This window comes from Mya arenaria, chromosome 8 (genome assembly GCF_026914265.1).
Source record: "Mya arenaria isolate MELC-2E11 chromosome 8, ASM2691426v1".
Taxonomy (NCBI): Eukaryota; Metazoa; Mollusca; class Bivalvia; order Myida; family Myidae; genus Mya; species Mya arenaria.
The window spans coordinates 15,579,972-15,607,429 of record NC_069129.1 but is presented as its reverse complement, the minus strand read 5'-3'; the positions used below and the strand labels follow the sequence as shown (position 1 = coordinate 15,607,429).

At 36.8% G+C, this 27,458-nt stretch overlaps 1 protein-coding gene across 1 annotated transcript; it reads left to right on the top strand.

Annotated features, from left to right (window-relative positions):
- The first annotated feature begins 527 nt into the window (after nt 1–527).
- On the top strand, nt 528–27,458 carry LOC128243901 (uncharacterized). The gene is made up of 19 exons (XM_052961905.1): nt 528–647; nt 1,709–1,828; nt 7,511–7,686; nt 7,862–8,091; nt 12,350–12,442; nt 12,695–12,759; nt 13,287–13,421; nt 13,660–13,720; nt 17,742–17,809; nt 18,307–18,382; nt 19,329–19,381; nt 19,679–19,810; nt 20,096–20,171; nt 20,730–20,830; nt 22,100–22,243; nt 24,197–24,322; nt 24,493–24,652; nt 25,414–25,501; nt 26,970–27,458. Exons 2-19 carry the CDS (start codon nt 1,722–1,724, stop codon nt 27,137–27,139), a joined length of 2,061 nt encoding a protein of 686 aa, XP_052817865.1. The 5' UTR covers nt 528–647; nt 1,709–1,721; the 3' UTR covers nt 27,140–27,458.

Below are 27,458 nucleotides of genomic sequence, written 5' to 3'. Positions count from 1 at the left end.
ATGATGATGATTATGAGGATGATGATAATGAGGAGGATGAGGATGATGATGATGATGAGGAGGATGATGATGATGATGATGATGATGATGATGATGATGATGATGATGATGATGGTGGTGGTGGTGGTGACCATGATGATCTTTCTGATGATGGTGGCAGTATTGGTGGTGGTGATACTGATGGTGGTGGTGGTGATACTTTATGGTGGTGGTGGTGGTGGTGGTAATGATGATGATGATGATGGTGGTGGTGGTGGTGGTGGTGATACTTTATGGTGGTGGTGATTATGATGAGGATGATGATGACGGTGGCAGTATTGGTGGTGTTGATACTGATGGTGGTGGTGGTGGTGGTTGTGGTGGTAATACTTTATGGTGGTGGTGGTTATGATGATGATGATGATGATGATGATGATGATGATGATGATGATGATGATGATTATCATGATGATGATGATGATGATGATGATGATGATGATGATGATGATGATGATGATGATGATGATGATACCATTTTCCATACACAGGATGAGCCAGGAGCTGTAGACTGATGTGTTACCAGCCTGCAGGCCCTCCCATAAGGTAGTGATCTCATCTGTCCACACCCCAGATCATCTTTATATACAGAGACATGAGAAATTGGAAGAGTAAGCACATTGACTAATGAAATAAATGCAGACAAAACAAGTCATTGAGACTCAAAAGTATAAGTCATTGAAGTAAAAGTCATTGAATGTAAATGTGAAGCTTATCTGTGATATGTCCTTATTCCTGTAATAACATGAGATTGCTCTTTGATGCTGAAAATGCATTAATAGAAATATGTACCGAAAATGCCAATTTAAGTTTAAAGTTAAGAGAAATGCTTTTGTACGGCGGTTGGGGGGGGGGGGCAAGTGTTAACATTTCAGCGTTATAAGTTTTAATTCAATGCCATAAAGTCAACAGTCATATCCAATTGATATAAATTTCTCAACATACTTGTCAACATGCTGTTATGAACATTTGTGAATATACTTCAAATTAGTCAAAAATAAGGTCACAAAAATCTTCGGAAATATTTTCACCTGTCATAAATTCAATAGTTTTTATCCAAGTGTTCTTAAACTTTGTTAGAATACTTCTGTACACGTAGTCTTGAACATTTGTAGATGTAGTTGAACACATACTATCATTGTTGTCTTTGTGTGTGTACGTGCGTGTGTGTGTGTGTGTGCGTGTGTTTGTGTGTATGTGCCAGGTCAAAAACTAGGTCACTAATCACAAATATCAAGAAATAAATGCAGTTTTTTCTCTGCAGGATATTCAAAAAAATCTCCAATTTTCATTACATTTGTTTAGTTTACATACATATATACACACACGCATGCATGCTTTCACCCTAGCACACACACTATTGAAACATCAGCATCAAAGTCAATTATTGCATTTTCAGGATCTTTATAATTTGCCCTTTTGTGATTTTTTCCATACACAAATGGAATAGTTTCTGTTGAAATCTGATCAGGTTATTTATATATGTTGCATATCTGTGATAAGTATAAATATGGGTCTTCTTGGTTAAAAAAACAAACTAGGTCACTAGCTCAAATCTTAGGTTTGAAAAATTGCATCTTTAAATAAAACATCCGTCTTCAATGCGGAGCTGTCGCATTGGTGTATTTTATTAAAAATGAGTCCCAGTTCTTGACATTATATTGTATTCCAGGCTGGAAAGTCTTATGGTCGAGATAGGGGCGTATGTTGAGAGACAAGAGGAGGATGATGTCCTACAGGAACCACAAGTTGGAAAATACTGTCTAGCCCAGTATGCCTCCTTCGATGAGAGGTAGGTCACGATTGTTACCAGTAGGTAAGTCCCTATTGTTAACATGAAAAGGTACGCCAACATTATAAGCAGTTAGAGGTATGTCACTATTGTAAGCATGAAGAGGTAGGTTACCATTGGAAGCATGGAGAGGTAGGTCATTATTGGAAGCATGGAGAGGTAGGTCATTATTGGAAGCATGGAGAGGTAGGTTACCATTGTAAGCATGGAGAGGTAGACCACTATTGTAAGCATGGAGAGGTAGGCCACTATTGTAAGCATGGAGAGGTAGGTCACTATTGTAAGCATGGAGAGGTAGGTCACTATTTTCAGCATGGAGAGGTGGGTCACTATTGTAAGCATGGAGAGGTAGGCCACCATTGTAAGCATGGAGTGGTAGGTCACCATTGTAAGCATCATTGTAAGCATGGAGAGGTAGGTCACTATTGTAAGCTTTGAGAGGTAGGCCACTATTGTAAGGATGAAGAGTTATGTCACTATTGTAAGGAAGGAGAGGTAGGTCACCATTGTAAGCATGAAGGGGTAGGTCACCAGTGTAAGCATGAAGAGGAAGGTCACCAGTGTAAGCATGAAGAGGTCATTGTAAGGATGGAGAGGTAGGTCACTATTGTAAGCTTGTATAGGTAGGCCACAATTGTAAGCAGGGAGCTGTAGGTCATTGTAAGCATGGTGAGGTAGTTCACTATTGTAAGCATGGTGAGGTAGTTCACTATTGTTAGGATGGAGAGGTAGGTCACTATTTTAAGCATGGAGAGGTAGGTCACTATTGTAAGCATGGAGATGTAGATCACTATTGTTAGGATGGAGAGGTAGGTCACTATTGTTAGCATGGAGAAGTAGGTCACCATTGTAAGCATGGAGAGGTAGATTACTATTGTTTGCATGGAGAGGTAGGTCACTATTGAAAGCATGGAGAGGTAGGTCACTATTGTTAGGATGAAGAATTATGTCTTTATTGTTAGCATGGAGAGGTAGGTCACTATTGGGAGAGATTTGACTGGCGACTACACTTGTTTTGCTAATAATGGAAACAGTGTTGTGGATTACTTCTTGGCATCGTCGAATATCTTTGAAACTATTGTCGATTTTGGTGTAGAATTGCTAGACATTTCTGATCACTTTCCACTAAGTTGTTGTTTAAGACTTGATATTAACAAGCCGGGGAATGGGCTTGAACATAGGCCGAATTCACAATCGAACTTAACCAACTACACGCCGTTTAAGTGGAAAGATACGTTACGGTCGTTATTTATTGAAACATTCGCGCCTGCTTTTAACACCTTATTGAACACGGTCAATGACAATAACAGTATTGAAAGTCAACAGCAGTTCGTGGACATTTTACAAAAGAGCTGTGAATGCATGCGCGTGAAAGGCGGGCCGACAGCAACTTCCGGCAACGCAGCCTCCATGGTGGGATAAAGACTGTGATAACGCTAAACACGAAAAATATGCTTCGCTTCGATGTCACCGGAAGTCACGCTCACCATTAGACTTAACCACATACTTAGCAAAGAAACGAGTTTTTAAAAGTGTGTGTCGTTCAAAGTCGTTATTATATCAACGTGAAATGAGAAATAAACTAATAGCCAATAGAAAAAATCCAAAAGCGTTTTGGGCTTCTGTAAAAGGCAATGTAAATAAACAGAGACCGCAAGTGCCAATTGACCACAACACTTGGACTGAATATTTTAGCGAGCTCTTCAGGGCTAAGGACTCCTTAGATTTAAACGTTGGCTCAGAAAACATATTAAATGACCTGCGCATTGACAGTGATGACTCCGAACTCGACACCGATATAACGGACGACGAAATCTTGAAAAGTGTTCGGGCCCTGAAAGGTTCCTGTTCATCTGGAGTAGACGGTATATGCATAGAGATGCTTAAAAGCACTATTGAATACACTTTGCCATATTTAAACAAACTGTTTAATGCTGTTCTTTCTACTGGAAACGTGCCTGCAACGTGGTGTGAGACCATTATAACCCCCGTGTTCAAAAAGGGCTCTAACACCGATCCAAACAATTATAGAGCTAGTTCAGTTGGTAATAGCCTAAGCAAAGTTTTCATGAAAATTTTAAGCAATAGACTAACTACCTGGGCTGAAAATAACAGTATACTGGACGAAGCGCAATCCGGATTTCGCACTGGATATTCCACCACAGATAGTATTTTCAGTCTACAGTCCATTATTCAAAAATACCTCAGCAAACGGAAGGGGCGTGTCTATGTCTTCTATGTCGACTTTTTGAAGGCCTTTGACAACTGAGTTCATGAAAAGCTGTGGCAAAGTCTCGAGCGTAAAGGCATTAACCAAGACAGTAAATTGTTAACAGTGTTCCCACTTAAAGTCATGTGTAAAAGTACAAACTGATATCACAACCGGACTAACTAGCTTCTTTGACTGCAAAGTAGGCACAAAGCAAGGCTGCGTGAGTTCTACAATTGTATTTAATCTCTACATTAACGATTTGATTGCATGTCTTAAGCGTTATTCACGAAATGGAATATACGTCACCGAAGTTACGGGCGAGTTATATGGACTGTTATTCGCCGACGATGTATCTACTTTCGCCGACACCGTTAACAATCTACAGAGCAATATTGACACTATCTGGAAGTTCTGTGACGAAACGGGAATGAAAATAAACCTTGACAAATCCAAAATCATGGTCTTCAGAGGTGGTGGGGGCCTTAGATGCTACGAACAATGGTTTTACAAAGGGAGAGAAATCGAAGTCGTACCGTGTTATAAGTATCTTGGCTCGTACTTCACACCTACATTATCGTGGACAAAGACTAAAGAGTTACTGTCGATACAGGCTACAAAGGCATTAAATATGCTTTACAAGTATCAAAAGCAATTCGGCTACTTCAATCTAAATGATGCATTCAAGTTGTTTGATGCGATGGTGAAGCCAATATTGACTTATTTGTCCGAGATATGGGGGTACGAGTACAGCCACCAGATCGAAAAAGTCCAAATAACATTTTGTAAGCGAGTGTCATGTCTCAACCAAAACGTCGCTAACTTTTTTGCACTAAGTGAGTGTGGCCGACATCCGCTCTCAGTCACATACATGTCACGTTGTATACGGTACTGGATTAAACTCACACAGATGCCACGTGACCGCAACCCTCGTCAGTGCTACGAGATGTTACTGCGCCTGGACGAAAGCGGACGCACCACGTGGGCGACACGCGTTAAACGTCTGCTGTTCCAACATGGCTTCGGATACGCCTGGATTGCCCAGGAAATAGGACAAGTAGACATGATCATAAAACTGTTCACGGACAGGTTGACGGACACTTATAATCAGAAGACTATGGCGGATATCAATAGTTCCCCAAAAGCTTTGTGTTATAGACTGTTTAAATCAGCACTGACGCCAGAGACATACATTTCTGCATCAATACCGTTTCAATACAAAAGGATATTAGCCAATTTTAGATGCTCAAGTCATGCTCTAAATATTGAAATAGGGAGACATCAAAATATTGAAAGAGATTTCCGATTCTGTTCATATTGTCTCAATTGAAATGTGTATGTTGTAGAAAATGAAATACATTTCCTTATTGATTGCCCTTTGTATGATGAATTAAGAGCAACATATTTATTGAATATAGAAAATATTGTTAGCAGTGAACGCCGTTTTGTTAAATTGATGGCTAACGACAGTATCACTTCTATTTTTGCATTATCTAAGTTCTTAAAATCATCATTTGAATTACGAGAGGTCTAATTATATAGTATTAATTAGATATATGTGTTATAAAATATTCTGTTTAAAACTCACATATTATATATATATATATATATCATTTCCATTGATTTGTTTAATTTTTACAACTGTAAATTGTGCATACCATTTATATTATATGAAATCATGTACATCACTTTTTGAACACTGTATATTTGTATTTTGGGCCGGTGGCCTTATGCATTACAAATAAATCACTATTGTATTGTATTGTATATTGTAAGCATGGAGAGGTAGATTACTATTGTAAGCATGGAGAGGTAGGTCACTATTGTAAGCATGGAGAGGTAGATTACTATTGGAAGCATGGAGAGGTAGGTCACTATTGTAAGCATGGAGAGGTAGGTCACTATTGTTAGGATGAAGTATTATGTCTCTATTGTTAGCATGGAGAGGTAGGTCACTATTGTTAGGATGAAGAAGTAAGTCAATATTGTTAGCATGGAGAGGTAGGTCACTATTGTTAGGATGAAGTATTATGTCTCTATTGTAAGCATGGAGAGGTAGGTCACTATTGTTAGGATGCAGAAGTAAGTCACTATTGTTAGCATGGAAAGGTAGGTCACTATTGTTAGGATGGAGAAGTAGGTCACTATTGTCATCAAGGGGTGGTAGGTAGATCAAACTTGCAAGCATGGAGATGTAGGTCACAGTTGTTAGCATGGACAGGTAGGTCACTATTGTTAGGATGGAGAGGTAGGTCACTATTGTAAGGATGTAGTATTATGTCTCTATTGTTAGCATGGAGAGGTAGGTCACTATTGTTAGCATGGAGAGGTTGGTCACTATTGTTAGGATGAAGAAGTAAGTCACTATTGTCATTATGGAGTGGTAGGTAGATCAAACTTGTAAGCATGGAGATGTAGGTCACTTTTGTTAGCATGGAGAAGTAGGTCACTATTGTTAGGATGGAGAGGTAGGTCACTATTGTCAGCATGGAGAGGTATGTCACTTTTGTTAGCATTAAGGGGTTTGTCATGATTGCAAGCATAACCTGGTAGGCTAATATTGTAAGCATGAACAGGTAGAATACAATTGAAAGCTTTTGGAGGTAGATCACTTTTGTAAGCATGGACAGGTAGGCCACTATTGTTAGTATCATGGAGAGAGAGGCCACAGTTGTTAACATGGAGAGGTAGGCCTCTTTTGTAAGCATGTAGAGGTAGTTCACTATTGTTAGGATGGAGAGGTAGGTCACTATTTTAAGCACGTAGAGGTAGTTCACTATTGTAAGTATTAAAGGCCACTACTGTAAGCATGTAGAGATATATCACTATTTTAGGCATGTAAGATGTATGTGAATCTGCATATGTTTTGTCTTATCTATATCAGATGACAATGAGGCTAGTTATATGGAAAATTTCATGTAAAAAATGCATATGTTTTGTCTTACGATAGAAGATGGCAATGAGGCCATTCAAATAATATGTTTTCAAAGTCATATTAATAGGAACTGTATATGTCTTACCTAAATAGATGGCAATGAGGCCATTTAAATAGATATGTTCTGAAAGGCATATTATGAACTACATATGTCTAACCTATATCAGATGGCAATGAGGCCATTTAAATCAATATGTTCTGAAAGGCATATGATGAACTACATATGTCGTACCTATATCAGATGGCAATGAGGCCAGTTATGTGGAAATATTCTGAAAGTCCTTTGAACAACTACATGTGTTTTTTCTTACCTATATCAGATGGCAATGTAGCCATTCATATGGTAATATTATGAAAGTCACATGAAAAGCTACATGATTTTCTTCTTACCTATATCAGATAGCAATAAGGCCAGTTATATGGAAAATTTCTGAAAATTATTAGAAAATAGAACATGTCTTTCCTATATCAATTGTCACTGATGCAAGTTTTATTGAAATATGTTAGAAAACTTACACGTTTTATCATTCTGTATCAGATGGTACCGGGGCCATATACAAACAGTGAAGGATGACACAGTAGAGATATTTTTCCCAGACTACGGCGACCTTGACTTTGTCCCACGGGATAAGGTGCGAGAATTTCCAGTTGACAAGTTCTTTGAGCTCCCATTACAGGCAATTGAATGCAAGCTGGCCAACATAGAGAAAATAGGTATGTTATGAACTTAAAATGTATGAAAGGGGATGAATGCTTAAAACATACATACACAGCTTGCATTTAACTGTACCTAGTGAGCGTATATTTCCTAACTTTTCCAAGTTTATTTTTGAAGTTTTCATGGAAGTGGTTCGCTTACATTTCATAAATCAACTACTACTTATAACAGGAGACACCTGGGAAATTCGGGCAGGAGATGCATTGTGGGACATGTCACACTTTGTGAATGAAAAGGACCTTCGACCGCTTGTTGCCACGGTAGTACAGGCCAAAGAAGAGACCAAATACGCTGGACGCCAGAAGTTTGTGGTAGAGCTTAGAACAACACAGAGGGATCTTGGTCAGGAACTAGTGTGGAGACAGCTTGCCAAACATACACCAGACTGTACAAAATACACCGTAAGAAAATTAATGTCAGATTACGAATAACTAAGTGAGAAAGCTTCTGTCAGATTACAAAATAAACCAGGAGAAAGTTTATTTTAGGCTGCACAGAATGAACCTTGAGAAATCGTTTGTCATATTACAAAATACAACAGGAGAAAGCTTATGTTGAACTACAAAATACACACTGAGAAAGCTTACATTAGGCTGTACTAAATATGTAATAAAAACGCTTATGTCAGAAAACTTAATAAAATGTGATAAAGCTTATATCAGACTTCAAAATACATAGCGAGAAAGCTAATGGCAGACTACAATTACTCAATGAGAAAGCAAATGTCTACCGAATACACAGTAAGAAAGGTTATGTCAGATTGCAAAAAACACAGTGAAAAGCTTATGCAGGCTGTAGTAATTATGCAGTCGAAGCTTTTGTCCGATTACAAAACACATTGTGATAAAGCTTATATTAGACTTCAAAATACACAGTGAGTAAGTAAATGTCAGACTACAAAAAACGCTATGAGAAAGTTATGTCAGATTACAAAAAAATGCTATGAGAAAGGTTCTGTCAGATTGCCAAATACACAGTGAGAAACCTTATGTCAGACTACAAATTACAAAGAGGGAAAACTTACGCTAGACTGTACTAAATACGCAGTATGAAAGCTTACGTCAGACTACAAAAATCACAGCAAAAAGCTTATGTCAGAATGTACAAAAGACACTAAGGCCAAAAAAAAAATACCTGTGTTTCCGGTGACCCGACCGACCCCCTATTTTTTTCCTCGCCGACCCTTATCTTTTTTTAGACATTAAAGTAAAAAAAACAACAATTTTTTAAATTATTTCGTAAAAAAATATTTCTTCAAATATATCGTTATTATTTTCGTTGTTTGTCTTTCAATGTCCCCGGAGAATGTACTTTCATTCCTGATTGTGTATTACCGAGACTGAAAGAAAAACGAAATGGCGGAGAGCGGCGAACCCTGTCCGATATCTTAAAATTGGCAAACGCATGTTTACGGTCAAAACACGTGATTGATCACGGGAAACATATTTTGTTGTCTTTTTAATGAAAATATTTTGAATTATAGTTTGCGGTGTTATTTATCCATATCCATGTCCATGTCCAAATTAAAACTTACATTATTATGATAGGGCTTTGCGTATATCATGCAAGCTTCTTACGATTAGGCTTTGCGAATTCATGCAGGCTAACTGCCAGGTTCCAGTACACATTTCATTTATCGTTATATTAATTTATCCGCAATTATCAATTGTTATTTATTTCGCCTTATTTAATTCCCATCAACTGAAATCCAAACAAAAACCTGTGAAAGTTAACACATTTATTGGAATGGGTTGGCTGCAGATCAAACGGTACAATTTGTGACGTCAGAGCACGAGCTGACAAGAAAATCGGCGATTTTCCTCAAGCAAATTAAAAATTTAGTTGATAATTGACTGTTTGGCTAAAACATTACAATCAAAGATTTGTTGAAATTGAAGTGCTGGATTTTTCCTAAAAACCGATCACGACTTATAAACAAGCATTGTAAACAAAAAAGCACCAGATTTCATGGGCAAAATTGGCGGGAAAATACTTTAGTCAAAGGTAAGGAAATGATTTCAGACATTGCTGTTTTATCAGACTTTTTGTAAATTAGGAAACGCATAGATATAACATAATTGATCTGATGCAACAGAAATTTTTATGATATGGAAAATTTAAAAAAAAAGAAAAAATCGCCATGTTACCGGAAACACAGGTATTTATTTTTTTGGCCTAAGAGAAAGCTTATGTCAAGTGGAAGAAACGTATTGTGTCGAAGCTTATGTCAGGATGTACAAAATACAAAAGCTATCCTAGTCGCCCGAGTGTCGGCGTCGGTGTCGGCGTCGGCTTTATGTTATGTTAAAGTTTTTGTAAGAGTTTGTGTACCACCTCAAATATTGACATATGGCTTTGAAACTTTGCACACTTGTTCAACATCATGCCCCCACCCTGTACACAGGAGGAGGTAACTCTATCAAGCATTTTGACAAAATTATGCCCCATTTTTCTTAGAATTTACGTTTAAGTTTGCGTACCACCTCAAATATTTTCAAAGTCCATTGACATCTGGCTTTGAAACTTTGCACACTTGTTCAACTTCATGCCCCCAACCTGTACACAAGAGGAAGTAACACTATCAAGCATTTTGACAAAATTATGCCCCTTTTTCAACTTAGAATTTATGTTAAAGTTTGCGTACCACCTCAAATATTTTCAACGTCCATTGACATCTGGCTTTGAAACTTTGCACACTTGTTCAACTTCATGCCCCCAACCTGTACACAGGAGGAGGTAACTCTATCAAGTATTTTGACAAAATTATGCCCCTTCTTCTACTTAGAATTTATGTTAAAGTTTGCGTATCACCTCAAATATTTTCCATTCAATTTATGTAAATATCTCAGCACATCATGTATTGCATTGAAATCTTATCTAACAGTAATCCATGCATGTTTTGCCAAAACTTTTCAATCCATACACCGAAAAGTGGCGGAATAGTCGAGCGCTCGTCACTGTGACAGCTCTTGTTTTGTAATATCATTGCTTATTTTCTCATGTTTTAATAGCTGATAGTGTAGGCCTTTGTGTTCGTCCTTGGAATATATAATAAAATTTTGCTCTATTTTGAGAAACTTTTAAAGCAAATTTGATTTTTAGCTCGACTCGAAGAATAAGGAGAGCTATACTACTCACCCAAGCGTCGGCGTCACCCCTTGGTTAAGGTTTTGCGTGCAAGCACACATAGGTTAATATCTCAGCAACTACTTGAGGTATTGCATTGAGACTTGATACAATGGTACTCAACCATCCAACCTACTATATTTACCAAGTAAGATAACTCTAGTTTGCATTTAATGCATAATAGGCCTTTATTATTTGACTTAGAAATTCTGGTTAAGGTTTTGCGTGCAAGCACACATAGGTTAATATCTCAGCAACTGCTTGAGGTATTGCATTGAGACTCGATACAACGGTACTCATTCATCCAACCTACTTAATTAACCAATTTAGATAAATCTAGTTTGCATTTAATGCAAATAATTGCCTTTTATTATTCGACATACAAATTCTGGTTAAGGTTTTGAGTGCAAGCACACATTGGTTAATATCTCAGCAACTACTTGAGGTATTGCATTGATTCTCGATATAATGGTACTCAACCATTCAACCTACTTAATTGACCAGGTTAGATAATTCTAGTTTGCATTTAATGCAAATAATTGCCCTTTATTATTCGCATTAAGAAATTCTGGTTAAGGTTTTGCGTGTAAGCACACATAGGTTAATATCTCAGCAACTACTTGATGTATTGCATTGAGACTTTATACAATGGTACTCAACCATCCAATATACTAAATTAATAAAGTTAGATAACTGTAGTTTGCATTCAATGCAAAATAATTGCCCTTTATTATTCGACTTAGAAATAATGGTTAAGGTTTTGCATGTAGCCACATTTAAGTCAATATCTCAGCAAATATATCATGTATTGCATTGAAACTTTACATATGTATTCCCAACTATATAACCTACTAAATTAATGAAGTAAGGTAACACTTTTTGAATATAATGCAAATTATGGGCCTTTATTATTTGACTTAGAAATTCTGGTTAAGGTTTTGCATGTAAGCACACATAGGTTAATGTCTCAGCAACTACTGGATGTATTGCATGGAGACTTTATAAAATGGTATTCAACCATCCAATCTAGTTAGATAACCAAGTAAGATAACTCTAGTTTGCATTAAATTCAAATAATAGCCCTTTTTTTATTTGACATAGAAATTCTGGGTAAGGTTTTGCATGTAACCACTTTCAAGTCAATCCTTACACTGAAAAGCGGCGGAATAGTCGAGCGCGCTGTCTCTGTGACAGCTCTTGTTTCTAAACTTTTCGCAATTACTAATTACAAAGTACTAATTGCCAAAATGAAAAAAAATCTATCTGCACTTAGGGTGCATCGTATGAGTGTCAGAAGGGGGGTCTTCCAACACCTGCGAGAGTTAACATCCTTTATGATTTAGCTAGTACTTAATGATTGTCTTTATGCAATTTAATTCGCTGAAAAAATAAGATGTATTCTGAATTGTTGGTAAATTTGTGCCAAATAGTACAATTTACACTGCTCAACAATGTTTGTGTTCAAATTTACAATTCGAGTTATACACACAACCCCTGTTCCCTATTAAAGTTTACATTCTTTTTTGTTTGCAGCCATTGTTACCCCGGTCCACACCGGGAAAGAGGGTGTTCCCATCAAGACTCCATAAGATTCCTGGCCTCTGTTCTGCTGTGTATTGGGAAAAGGTAAAACTGGTTATTTAGGGTGATTTCAAGAAAGAAGAGTTGAAGTTCTGCATATACTTTCATAATTTTCACTTTATTATATGTTTTCTACCAAACATTACTTGTTGAATCCCAAGAAAGCTAGTATTTTTTTTTAAAGATTTTAAATCAAATCTGGCGACTGTAATTAGTTATATGCAATATGATGCAGGCAAGAAAAGTATATGAGTGTAGTAAGTTTTGTTAACGTATGTCTATAAATGTGTGTTTTAGGACCTTTGTAAGGCTACCAAACTTGCCGAAGAGCTTTACAACATCCTTTCAGAATGTCTTGGAAGGTAAGTTCTCCAATTATCGTTTCACCTGTTAAGTCTGGATAACAGCCTTTGTCTGTGGTGTCAAACGTTTGTGTTTGATCTCTGTTTGTGTTTGATCTCTAACGTTAGTTTGTTGAATAGCTTGTTAAAAAGATTTGAATTTGGATATATTCATTTGTCATGATCAGTAGAAGACCGTTATTGATTTCGAGTCAAGAGGTCGGGTGAAGCAACCAATTTGCGAAATTTTAGTGAACATATATAGTGATAATAATAAAACGTCCTATATAGGCAGTTCTTTTGCATATCTGTTTTATCGAAGATAATATTTTGAGGTACATGTATCTGGTTGCCCTGGTGGCAGCATCAATTTTGAAATGGCGTTGTTTTACAAAGACTTTAAACTTGGCCATACCTTTACGAAATGAAATACATATTTTGTGACATTGTTTCCAAGTGAGCTGCAGAGTTAGTTGATCCAATCAATGAAGTAGACAATGAGGTAGATTATCTTTCATAAATACCTATGTACATCATGTGTATTTCAGTTTAAGCACCACTCAGGAGTCAGTTGCAAAAGAAGGACTTGTGAGCTTGGTTAAGATGGTGGGCAGGGTAACACAGCCGGAAATCCACAAAACCATATTTGAGTGTCTACTGTGTTATGTCAAAGCGGGTGACAGGTAATGCATTGTTGATTGCATACAGAGTACATAAGACAATGTATGAATTGTACTTGCTATTGTGCCTGTAAATGGAGAACATGCACTTGTGAATGTGTACACTACAATATAATTTTTTAAGCAGTTGGATAAGAGCATTGTAGTTTTTCCAAAAATATATCTTGTCTCCAGGAATTATTTAAAAATTAGTGTTAGATTGTTTCTAAACTGTTCAATCAATATCTTCATTCTATTGTAGAATGTGTGACATCCTTTTGGAAGAGAACATTGTTCAACTTTCAACTTATTGCCTAGAAATGGTGAGGTTTCCTTATTATGCCCCCCTCCGTAGAAGAGGGGTATATTGCTTTGCACAGGCATGTCGGTATGTCGGTCGGTCCGTCGGTAGACCAAAGCTTGTCCGAGTGATAACTCAACAATTCCTGGACGTATGGTCATCAAACTTGACATGAAGGTTGGGCCTGACCAGTAGATGACCCCTATTGATTTTAGGGCTCATCGGGTCAAAGGTCAAGGTCACAGTGACCTTAATAGTAAAATAATTTTAAAGCTTGTCCGAGTGATAACTCAACAATGCCTAGACCTATGGTCATCAAACTTGATATGGAAGTTGGGTCTGACCATTAGATGACCCCTATTGTTTTTGGAGGTCATCGGGCCAAAGGTCAAGGTCACAGTGACCTTGAATGGTAAAAGGATGTCCGAGTCATAACTCGACAATGCCTGCACCCTTGGCCCTCATTCTTGACTTGATGGTTGGGCCTGACCAGTAGCTGACCCCTATTGTTTTCGGGGCTCATCGGGTCAAAGATCAAGGCCATAGTGACATTGAATGGTAAAAGGTTGTCCGAGTGATAACTCAACAATGCTTGCACCCATGGCCCTCATAATTGACTTGGAGGTTGGGCCTGACCAGTAGATGAACCCTATTGTTTTTGGGGGTCATCGGGCCAAAGGTCAAGGTCACAGTGACCTTGAATGGTAAAAGGTTGTCCATGTGATAACTCGACAATGCCTACACCCATGGCCCTCAAACTTGACTTGTAGGTTGGGCCTGACCAGTAGATGACCCCTATTGTTTTGGGGGGTCATCGGGCCAAAGGTCAAGGTCACAGTCACCTTGAATGGTAAAAGGTTGTCCGTGTCATTACTCGACAATGCCTGCACCTATGGCCCTCAAACTTGACTTGGAGGTTGGGCCTGACCAGTAGATGACCCCTATAGTTTTGAAGGTCATCGGGCCAAAGGTCAAGGTCACAGTGACCTTGAATGGTAAAAGGTTGTCTGAGTGATAACTCGACAATGCCTGCACCCAAGGCCATCAAACTTGAATTGGAGGTTGGGTCTGACCAGTAGATGGCCCCTATTGATTTTAGGGGTCATTGGGCCAAAGGTCAAGGTAACAGTGACTTTGAACGATAAAAGGTTGCCCGAGTGATAACTCAACAATGCCTGCGCCCATGGCCCTCAAACTTGACTTGGAGGTTGGGCCTGACCAGTAGATGACCCCTATTGATTTAACGGGTCAGAGGTCAAGGTCACAGTGACCTTGAAAGCAAACTCGACAATTCCTGGACCTATGGTCATCAAACTTGACATGAAGGTTAGGCCTGACCAGTAGATGACCCCTCTTGACTTTAGGGGTCATCAGGCCAAGGTCAAGGTCACAGTAACCTTTAACGCAAAAAAGTTAACAAATCTTCTCCCAGTGATATCTCAACAATGCCTGAATCTATGATCATCAAACTTGACATGTAAGTTGGGCCTGACGAGGAGATGACCCTTATTGATTTTAGGAGTCATTGGGTCAAAGGTCAGGTTCACAGTGACCTTGAATGCGAAAATGTTTCAAGTGATAATTGGACAATGCCTGCACCGATGGCCCTCAAACTTGACTTGGAGTTGTGTCTGACCTGTAGATGACCCCTTATGATTTAAGGGGTCATTGGATCAAAGGTCAAAGTTACAGTGACCTTGAACGAAAAATGCTTGTCTGTGTGATAACTTGTCAATGCCTGCACCCATGGCCCTCAAACTTAACATTTAGATTTTTGGTGACCAGCTGATGACTACTATGGATTTTGAGGTCAAAGGTCATGGTCATAACACACTCGATCCTCAAACTTTGAATGGTCATAATCTTAAAACTGCCTCAACGGCATACAATGTTGGCGACAAATCAGCTGTCATTTCGGTCCATGCATATTTCATTCAATTGTCCATATAATCCTGACAACATGGCGCTCAGGGGGGGCATAATGTTTGACAAACATCTCTTGTTAATGTTTGTTTATCACCTTACTCTACAGCAAAATAGTACCATGAGAAAATTATACTTTCAATTTCAAATTTCATGTTAAGCAACTGCTATGGCGATTTGTAATGTTTGAAAATCGGACTCCATTTGCTATCGAAAAGCGAAATCTAATCGGATTTCAATTTTCTATTGGACAATAACCAAAAGTTCATAATATAATTTAGGAAAACATTCTTTATATGCTATAGTCATGCTTTATGCAACAGTAAGTAAATTTCCATAACCTTTGTCTGTCTATTAAAAAATAGCACAAAAACACATACTTCATGAAAATAACTGCACCTCAAAATTGAAAAAAGATGCACACCACATGAAGTAAGTTATCTTAGCATGTTATCCATGTAAAAGCATATTAAATATTTGTTATTCAGCTTTAGATTCAATAACCTGTTATATTGCAGATTTCATTAAAATATATTATTATCATAATACTTCACAAAAAAAGTAAATTTGTTTATAATGAACCATACCAAAAAAGGTTTGAAAAACAGAATGCATCGAAGCAGGATGCCCGATAATTGTAGTTAAGACCGGACCCACTACACTATAGAGACAGATTATTGAAGTTTTATGAAATATGTTAAATACAATTTGTAATTTTGGGAGTGTTTGTTAGTTTTCTAAGCAAAAGTGTTTACGTTAACCGCTTTTTGTGTCGCCTGAAAAGACGACATATAGGGGTTACTTTTGTCGTCGGCGGCGTCCGCGTCCCATTTTCGCTTGTCCGGGGTATATCTCCTAAACTATTAGTGGTATCAACTTGAAACTTCATATGTAGATAGATCTAATTGAGGGCAAGTGCAGTGCACAAGAACTGTTACTCTTGCTTCCATATTTTTAGAGTTATTGCCCTTTGTTATTTTTCATGCTTAAAGTTTTGTCCGGGGCATATCTTGTAGAATATAAGAGTTATCAACTTGAAACTTCATATGTAGATAGATCTCATGGAGGGCAAGTGCAGTGCACAATAACAGTAACTCTTGCTTTCTTAGTTTTAAAATTATTGCCCTTTGTTAATTTTCATGCTTAAAGTTTTGTCCGGGGCATATCTTGAAGAATATAAGAGGTATCAACTTGAAACTTCATAGCTAGATATATCTCATTGAGGGCAAGTGCAGTGCACAATAACAGTAACTCTTGCTTTCTTAGTTTTAAAGTTATTGCCCTTTGTTAATTTTCATGCTTAAAGTTTTGTCCGGGGCATATCTTGAAGAATATAAGAGGTATCAACTTGAAACTTCATAGCTAGATAGATCTCATTGAGGGCAAGTGCAGTGCACAAGAACCGTTACTCTTGCTGCCATATTTTTAGAGTTATTGCCCTTTGTTAATTTCTTGCTTAGGTTTTGTCTGTGGCATAACTCGTAAACTGTAGGAGGTTTCAACCTGAAACTTGTTCCGTAGGTATATCTGATTGGGGGTTCAAATGCCACCTACACTTGAAAGTTAAATGGCAACATCATTGTCTATAAATGAATAAAATGCCAATCTAACAGCTATAATGTCGACAGTAAATAATTTGTCAGGCGACACATCTGACTCGCGGAGTTCTAGTGTGTAAGAGAGTGGCATCCCTTGTTAAAATGAACACATCAAGATTTTCTATTGTACTCGATACTGAGACGTTTCATTACAAGTGATTTATTTTCATGCTGAACCTGTATGAATAATGGCAATATGCTCACATAACTTGAACACATCAAAGCAAAATGTGTTATTCATTAAAAATGTAATGGTAATATGTATATACAACTTCAGAATGCATTTTTTAATTTCATCAAAATCGCTTTTGCCACTTCGTTTATCTTTGAAATAGAAATGGAATTATAAGTTTAGCTCATTCACCCATTTTCCCCTTGAAAATCTGTAAAAGAAAAAATTAATTTGATGTGTCCACAGCAAAACTACATGTATACTATTGTACAAATTCATTTTTTGAAGAAGTATAGAATTTGATTTTAAAAAATGCAATGACTAATCACTATGCTGTTGTTTGTTTCCAGAATTCTTGTTCAATTTACCAGCGCCAGGCTGCAGACTTTATCGCCCAGGCTGCTAATATCTCAGTCAGGTAATATATGAAACCTAGAACTTGTGTAATTTCTAGGTGAAAAGTATCATCTGTGATACTTATTTCAAATTCACGTTTTTCACCCTTTCTACATGACATTGTATTTTCTGCCTATAATGATGTTATATATTATCCTATTTATTAAATTTAATGGGTAGGTTTAGTTTTTTTCATGTGCAAATATCTGATTATCAATGTAAGTTGGCTGTGGACAAAATTCGAAATTTTGTGCATGATAGGGCCCTAAGTTTCTAGAATTTCGTTTTTTGCGTCTCTGAAACCGGAGTTCCCAAAGGAAACCCACTTGTCCAGCTTTATGACCACATACCAATTTTAAATGTGTGCCCAGGACGGGATTTTTACCCAGGTCACCATAGATGTTGGAAGCCAGTTAACCTTTTTATACTTCAGCCTATATGTTTAATCAGTTTCAGAATACATGTTTTAAAAAAAAAAAAATATTTTTATTTTTATTGTTTTTTTATCTTTTGCTTCAGACTGCAGGAAGCCTTCAGAGGTCAGGACTTAACTGATGTTCTATTTGAACTACTGGAATCCACCATGTGTCAGAAGGTTTGAAAATATAGAAGCATTATCATTAGATGTGCTAACAAGAGTCTATACACAATCAAAACTTTACAAAATTGATCATTATTGGTCAACCAATTGTCTTGTTTTGTGCCATATGGGAAGCTGTTTTAGATACATTCAATCCGAACACTAGTTAAAAGTAGTAGAATTGATTTTTTATAACTTAAAAAGCTAGCATTATGATCTTAGTTGCTCTTGTCATTTGATGTTTACATTGTTTTCACCGAATATGGTTGCTGTACAACGAGTTAAATACTGGAGCAAACGTATAACATATTATATCAAAATTACGGGCTTTACTTGTCACAACAAGCACAACATTCATTACATTGTATGAGGTTCAAAATGTCTAGTTAATTTTATTAGTCTCCTATATTCATTATTTGTCACAAACCTTTGCATTATTGTACCATGTGAGTCGCATATTTTCATCTTTATTTGATATCAACTTGTGCACGCTTGTTACATACAAGTCGGGGATCGAATTTTACGGTTGCTAATTTCAAAACGCAAGTAGAATATAAAAAATGCAAGCAGAAATTCCTGGCACTCGAATATTTTTGCGAATGTGAAGTAAATTGGCGTATTGGCTCAAACTGTCCTTTTCTCTTTAAAAACTTCTTTAAGGTAGTTTATAAAAAAAAAATAACGTGACCGCGTGTAGAGGCTTGTTGCTGTATTCAAATGATAAACAGTTGTACATAATACAACAATATATCAAATTATTGATTTGTCAAACTACTGGAAGTAAAACAACCTTTAAATAATTGCTAGAGGAACCCACCATTCTGCTTGTTGAAAAAATGGCACTAGCAAAATGGCAAAATAATTAAACTAGATCGCTGTTAGTCTCATATTTCCATTTGTTTTATATGTCATCAACATGCACACATCTAATGTTCTAATATATGAAGCCTTATATTTGCAGGTGCAGGGAGCTTTGTGCCAGGCGTTTGCTTCTCTGACCTCAGGATCAGACGGGTAAAGTTCATTGCTTTTAGATTAAGACATGATTATATTTTCAAAGAGTTAAATAACACCTTTCTTTAACAACAGTTGGTGGGTTCCATATCAAACGCTATCCTTGCTGTTTTTGTGAAAGCTTACTTTATCCTGCTTAATTATTGGTCAGTACATGATTGAAAATATTTTGCAGGAGTTCTTGCTTGAAACGTTTGTACATGTGCCGCCTTGAAATACACAAATTACTGTTAGTGTTGATGTTTTAGTTTTTGTTGATTCAATTAACTGGAACATAATGAAATTTTACATTCACAGACTGTTTAAGTACCTGATGTACCCAGGACATGGCCTTGTACAAAAGGTTGTCTCGTTCCTGTCGAAGGCTTCAGATCACTCAGTTTCTGAAGGAGTTCTGTCTCTTATTGCAGCTCTTAGTCAACATGATAGGTTAGCAAACTATTCTTGTTCTTCTTTAGGAAATTAATAAAACTTATGGGCTAACAAGAGTTTCTTTTTTAAAGTTTTAGTTAAATGGTGCTTTTTATTATGAAACTCTATAATCACACAGTTTTAAACCTTTTATTTTATAAGGCAGACTGTGTGTAATGAAAAAAAGTATTTTAGTCTGTAAGAAACAAATGTTATGTAAATGAGACAAGTATATTGATGTATATGCCTACTGTTCAAGTATTGTACTTCAACTTACAACTTTATTTTTGTCAAATATTGTAGTGGTCATGATGATTTCAAGAAAGAATCATTAATGGAAGCCATTGTTAAGAATCTCCAGAAAACTGATTGTCCTAAGGTAGGTATGTTTATTGTGAGAAACCTAAGGATTAAATTATCAAACTCTGTTATTATGTCAGACTATATATGATGATGATGATGTGGTAATTATGCATTACCTTTCTTTAATACATAATACTTGATATATTTTTATATATATGCCAATATTCTAAGTATTTATTAAAATATCTAAAAACAGAAATAACACATGTTTATTCAAAGGTTTTTAGCTAATGTCTGTTTTTCGAAGAAAAAGGTCAAGGTCATAGGCTGGGCTGTACTAAGTGACTTAGGTGTGCAAAACATTAACTTTGGTCATAATTTAAGACTTCTTTAGATATTCAAAAGACTCTTGTTATCATGTTTCCGGTGACAATGCATGCATACATACATAGCATAACTTCGGCTTCAATGATTTTTTGGTCATGGCATTTCTTAGACGGGAAAAAAACAGACATGCTTTGGCGTCCACTACAAGGTACTCTTGTGGAATTTCCTACCAGCACAAACATTTTGCTTTAAGGAAACATAAACCTGAATTAAAGACTCAAATAAAATCCTATTAATTTAATTTCAGTGTATTGCGTTTTGTGTACAGCAATGTGACCACTTTGCCTCAACCCGTCGTAAACACAAGACCTTCCTCATAGAGCACCACATGATAACCATTCTCAACAGGTAAGGGTAACACGCATGCTGTAAACACAAGACATTCCTGAAAGAGCAAAATGTTACTCTCAACAGATCACGATACAACACCTAGTCAGAACTCAAGACATTTTTCTTAGAGCAGGATAATCATTCACAATAGTTTAAGGTGACATACCTTGTGCAATCACAAGACCTTACTTCTTAGAGCACCACATGGTCATTACTTTGAACAGGTAAGGGTGACACACTTGGTGTGAACACAAAACTGCCCTCCTTATGTACCATATGGTCACCACTCCCAACTGGTCAGGATAACACACTCCCAACAGGTAAGGGTGACATACTTTGTATAAACACAAGACCCTCCGCTATAGCACCACGTGGTTACCACTCTGAACAGGTAAAGGTATCACACTTAGTGTAAACACAAGACATTCCTCCTAGAAGACATTTCTCCTAGATCATCACATAATCACCACTCTCAACAGATCAAGGTAACACACCTGGTTTGAATACAAGTCATTCCTCCTAGAGCACCACATAGGTGCCACTCTCAACAGATCAAGGTAACACACCTAGTTTGAATACAAGTCATTCCTCCTAGAGCACCACATAATCACCACTCTCAAAATGGTAAAGTAAACACATCTGACATAATTACTAGGCCTTCCTCATTGATCACCACATGACCACTATATGTATTTCCAGGAGGTTAGGGTGACACAAATAATGTAAACACACATGGCCTTCCTCATAAGGCACAATTTATCACTGCTCTTGTATGGTTAGGGTAGCATGCCTTGTGTTAACACAAGACCCTCCAACAAGATCACCACATGATTGCAAACCTCATGTTTGCACTGATCTCAGACAAAGGCCTGCCCTATATGACACAGCACCTGTATGTGTTGGCATACTTCCATAGACTTAAAATTTTTGTAGACCGACCATGATCTACCACCAGCTACAAGTAGTTGGTATCCGCTCATATACTTCCCTTGATTTCAAATGCCGAGTATTTTTACATGATCTTAGATACGGAGCTACAACAAGCCACAAAGCAGCTATTAAGGGGCTCACATACTTCCATCGACTTTTAATGTCTATGAGTATATATTTCAAATGTTCTGCGACCAAGAGTTACCACCAGCCATAAAGCAGCTTCATCATTCAAACTTACCTTGATTTCAAATGTTGTTGTTGTTGTTGTTTTTCAGAGGATCTGCCACAAGTCACAAATCAACATTTTAAGTTCTTAAGACTTTAAATGACTTTGAATATGTGTGTATTTTACAGAATCTTAGACCTAGAGATGCCTCCTGCAACAAAACAGCTTTGTAAAGACCTTAAGACTTCCCTTGATTTCAAGGTCCCTTCTGAGCCGATCAGAGGGCTTCTCTTGAAACCAGGAATGCAACATATGGGTCCTATGTCAGACAGGTATTGCTTTTCTTGTTTTACTTCTGGTAAAGACTCCGCTATTCTTTATAACTATCAATTTTGTTTTCAGTTTTAACCTTTAAAAAGTTTTTATGTAACGCAAAGTTACTTAGAGTTACCTGATATTCTTAATAACTACTTATTTTGTTTTCAGCTTTAATCTTTATTGATTTTTAGGATTTATTGATTAAGTTACCTTAAAAATCACAAACGATTATGACTTAAATTATATAGTAAATTCTTGAACTGCTTGAAATAATAAGCAAGGGATGTTGGTAATTATGGTTGTATATTTTTTAATTCAATATGGGCCTGTATTTGAATGTACCGAGATATAGGTTTTTCAAGAGATAACTCTTAGGGTAAAATATGATTTTATTTTGAGCTTCTGCATCGAAATTCAGTGTGTAAGTATAAAAGCAACCACTACGAGTCTCATTAACATAAACGCAAATTATAAGAGTAATTATCAATTTCAAGTATGCGGTCCATTTAAAATTAAAAGTTTTAGAGTCAATATTGCGAATTTATGTGGGCCATAATCATGATTTGTAATATGTTGGTCATTTCTGATGGGAATGTAGAATTGCCGAAAAACTGCTATGGTAATAATGGTGTATAAATTAAAAGAAGAGTGTTTTTGAGGATAGGATATGGTTAAAATTGTTACAATGAAATAATGTTTTGTTACGTGAAATTGATACCAGCTTGTTAGCTCCACTGGCCGAAGGCCATGGAGCTTATGTCGTCACAGATTGTCCGTCGTGAGTGCGTGCGTGCGTGCGTGCGTGCGTAAACTTTTACTTTAAACGACATCTCCTCTGAAACTGATAAGCGGATTTTGACAAAACTTCACAGGAATGTTCCTTTGGTGGTCCTTTACCAAAATTGCTCAAATGGTTCCGGTCCATTGCACAATATGGCCGCCAGAGCTAAAAATAGCAAAATCTTTAAACGACATCTCCTCTGAAACGGTTCGGCAGATTTTGATGAAACTTGACAGTAATGTTCCTTGGGTGGTCTTTTATTAAAATTGCTCAAATGGTTCTGGTCCATTGCACAATATGGCCGCCACAGCTAAAAATAGCAAAATCTTTAAACGACATCTCCTCTGAAACGGATAGGCAGATTTTGATGAAACTTGACAGAATTGTTCCTTGGGTGGTCCTTAACCAAAATTCCTCAAATGGTTCCGGTCCGCTGCACAACATGGCTGCCAGGGCAAAAAAATAGAAAAACCTTTAAAGAACATCTTCTCAGAAACCGATGATCAGATTTTGATGAAACTTAACAGAAATGTTCCTTGGATGGTCCTTTATCAAATTTGCTTCAATGGTTTCGGTCCACTGCACAAGATGGCCCCCAGAGGTAAAAATAGAAAAACCTTTAAACGACTTCTCCTCAGAAACCGATGATCGTATTGCAATGAAACTTGACAGAAATGTTACTTGGGTAGTCCTTAACCAAAATAGCCCAAACAGTTCTGGTCCACTGCACAACATGGCAGCCAGAGCTAAGAATAGAAAAAAACGTTAAACTACATCTTCTCAGAAACCGATGATCAGATTTTGATGAAACTTTACATAAATGTTCCTTGGGTGGTCATTAACCAAAATTTGTTAAATGGTTCCAGTCCACTGCACACCATGGCTGCCAGAGCTAAAAAATAAAAAACTTTATACGACTTGTCGTCGAAACCGATGACCTTTTTTCGATAAAACTTGACAGAAATGTTTGTTTGGTGCTCCTTTACTCAAATTGCCCAAATCATTTCGGTCCACTGCACAACATGGCAGCCAGAGCTATTAAAGTAAAATTTTTTTTTAAATAACTTCTCCTCAAAAATTGATGATTGTATTTCTATGAAACTTGACGAAAATGTTCGTTAGGTGGTCTTTGCTTGAACCTTTTGGCCAGTGGAGCACAGGCACTGATGTGCCTCTTGTTTTTCAGTTTGGTTGCTCCGGAGGTCCGCTGGAATCAAAACTCTTTCGTAATGTTGCTGGTGATAAAGGTGTGTGATGTCAACCCTGCAGCCCATGACCTTGTCACCTTCACTGAGGATACGGTCTCATTCAGGTGTGTTAAGGTCGTTTCTATAACTTGTTAGCACATTTTTGCTTGTAAATATCTACCTTCCGACTATATAACTTCTATTTCACTGACAGAACCATATACAGTGGCGTCAACTACAGCTTTAACTATCAACTATGTAACTAAGAGTGTTTCCACTTCCATTTCCCTGACAGGGCCCTATCCAGGGGTGTCAACTACGGGTTCACCTACCGGTTGTATGACCGTGTGTTTGTTGAAAAGTGTACGTGGCATGTTAAACAACGGGAGGTCCTTGTGTCACTCAAGAAACAGGAAAAGGGCATGTGGAGTCGACCACTTCATGACAAGATCAAGGTTAGTGTGATACAAGGGTTAAACATTTTTGAAAGAAGTTTTTGCTTTCTTGTCAATACTGAATATGACTTCTGCTGTCACTGTGAAGGTTCGTAGAATTTATTTTGGAAATCCATGCCCCTTCCTTGGAACACAACGCTTTAAGGGATTTATATAAATTAAAGCTTGATTTTTTTCAAGAAGATTTGAAAACGGATGTTTATAGCCCAAAGCCAAACTTATGTTTTGGCCTAAACTGGAAACCATTAAATGTAGCATTAAATTCATTATAATGTTCATTAAGACAAAACTGGGTATTTTGAATGTCATGATCAATAGCTTAGGTTGAAATATATTTTGAGTTTTATCTGACTGGATGAAAAAATCTTGTGAATTGAAAGATTGTTGTTTCTCAAATTTGTGCCATGATTACAGTTTTTTTAGAAATAGTTTGAATTATTTCAATATCATCTGCTATTAATTAATATTGAAAACATATGCTCTTAGAGGAATTTATACATAAACTGGAGGTGTGTGCAAGTGACTCAAATGTCGAAAAATCATATATTTTCATGAAAGTTTATAAACAAATGTTTAAACCACTATTTTTCTCCAGCATACATATGTACAATAATAAGAAAATTTGTTATTTTCAGAGAGATATCAATGTAATTTCAGATTAAGCTGAGCTTCCTTTTAACAAATTACTTCTCCATGAAATAAAACTGATACCACAATAATGCAAACAATTATATGTATGTATGTATTTGTTTTCACTTCAGCATGGGAATGTGGTGGCCGATTGCGAGCATATTCTGGACAGTTCCGACTCAGAAGAGGAAGATGATCAGAGACCCTTCCTTCTCACAAGTAAAACGCTGTTGTTCAGTTTCGTTAGTTTGCTGTTATTTTCTACAAGCCGTTTCAACAAGTAAAACTAAAGCCTTTTGTTTGGAAGAAATCCATGTTTTGTTATTTTTCGCTAATGCAATATAGCTTTCCCTAGTAGTATGGTAGGATATATGGGTCACGGACACTACGAACCATGGACATTACGGACCAGAGATTACGGACCAGATTTAGGGACACTACGGACCAGATTTAGGGACATTACGGACCATCTTCAGAAACTTACGGACCATGATTTATAATGTTTTTAAACATTTTTTTAAATTTATTCACTCATTGGTCTTAAATGTGTTAATAAAAACTTGAATATGAGTGCTCAGTAAGACAATTATCTTTAATGTAACTGAAAAATCCCCAGAAATTGCCAGTTTTAAACATCAGTTTGCAAGAATTGCAACACACGTTTTCACACGTTGTGAACGTTGGCAACATCTACGCTGTGGTACAGGTATAACAGTTTTCTTATAAGATTGGATGATGAACTTGGTAAACATATAACTAGCATAGCTTTCAAATTTCGACAAATTTCAGTTCCAGGAATGATTAAAACTGATTAACCAATAGCTTGTGTTTAAAACATCATTTTAACATAGTTGTTATAAATACATAGGTCTTTAACACCTTTTGGAATTTCACAAGATTTTATATTGAACCATTGATGTATTCGAATTTCACGGGATTTTTCACAGTTATATGGAAGATATAACGTCATACTGAGCACTCATATTCAAGTATTTATTAACAAATTAAAAACTAATGAGTGAATAATTAAAAAAAATATATGTTTAAATTATGGTCCGTAAGTTTCTGAAGATGGTCCGTAGTGTCCCTAAATCTGGTCCGTAATGTCCGTGGTCCGTAGTGTCCGTAATTCGGATATATGAATATATATTGAACCACCATTGAGTTTGATTTTAGCTAACTGTTCTTCAAAGACAAAAACCATTTTAGAAGGAATTCAGTTGAGGTATTGTGATAGTCATGGTGTCGTCGTCATCGGCGATGTTTTTCAAACACTTGAACCTTTACAATAAATCACAAACTGTTCCAAGATGTTTAAAAGAAGCACGGTTTACATATTGCCAGAAACATAACTCTTGGTCTACTAAATGTCGAGTTTTGCAACTTGTGCATCAGGAAAAACAGCAACGAACAAGTTTAGGCACTTAGTTTTATTACGTCATATTTTTTTTATTAAAATTAAATTATTGCCATTGGTTTGAACATTCTCATTCATCCAAGTTTTTATAATGATCATGTTTTACGGAAAGTTTTATCGCTCTGGTGTACGATTAGTATTTTACCCCTAAATATAAAACATAATTTGTATCGTCAATTTACATAAAAATCATCCCTGATGGATGGAATACTGAAGATTTTTTTCTTGCCAGACATACATCTTATTAATGAAAAGTATTTCCAATTACAGAGGGAAAGAAGAAGAAATCCATGTTCCGCGGGATGAAGCAGTCAACAGTTCAGGTGGGAGAACCCGAGGATACGGAAACGGACACAAGCGACAGCCTCGAAAACATGGATCCTTTTAATAACCGCACTGACTACGATTTTGACAACATTGCCTACCAAAACCCACTTTGAAAACATGAACGACTATGATAAGCACACTGATTACACAACCTAGCTGAGATTGTGGATCGATATTTGTTGGAAAAAAACAAAAGCAAATCTGACAAATTGCCAACCAGACATTTGCACCAACTTTTCTGTTCCATGACTTTGAAGTATTGAGTTTGCGTGTTAACAAAATTGCCCTGACAATATATCAGTGACATTCTAATATTATCAAATAAAAAAACCCATATAAAACAAGTGTTGCCAGAAACAATTCCAACATGTACAGCAATGCCTATAGTTCTGGCTTTAACAATTTTATTTTATGTCCCCTTTTCGCCTTGAA

Excerpts from the sequence above, each read along its gene's own strand:
- LOC128243901 (XM_052961905.1), top strand. The coding sequence starts at position 1,722 with ATGGTCGAGATAGGGGCGTATGTTGAGAGACAAGAGGAGGATGATGTC. Across the intron at positions 12,443-12,694 it reads CTGCTGTGTATTGGGAAAAG|GACCTTTGTAAGGCTACCAA; the intron begins GTAAAACTGGTT and ends TGTGTGTTTTAG. Across the intron at positions 20,831-22,099 it reads ATGATAACCATTCTCAACAG|AATCTTAGACCTAGAGATGC; the intron begins GTAAGGGTAACA and ends TGTATTTTACAG.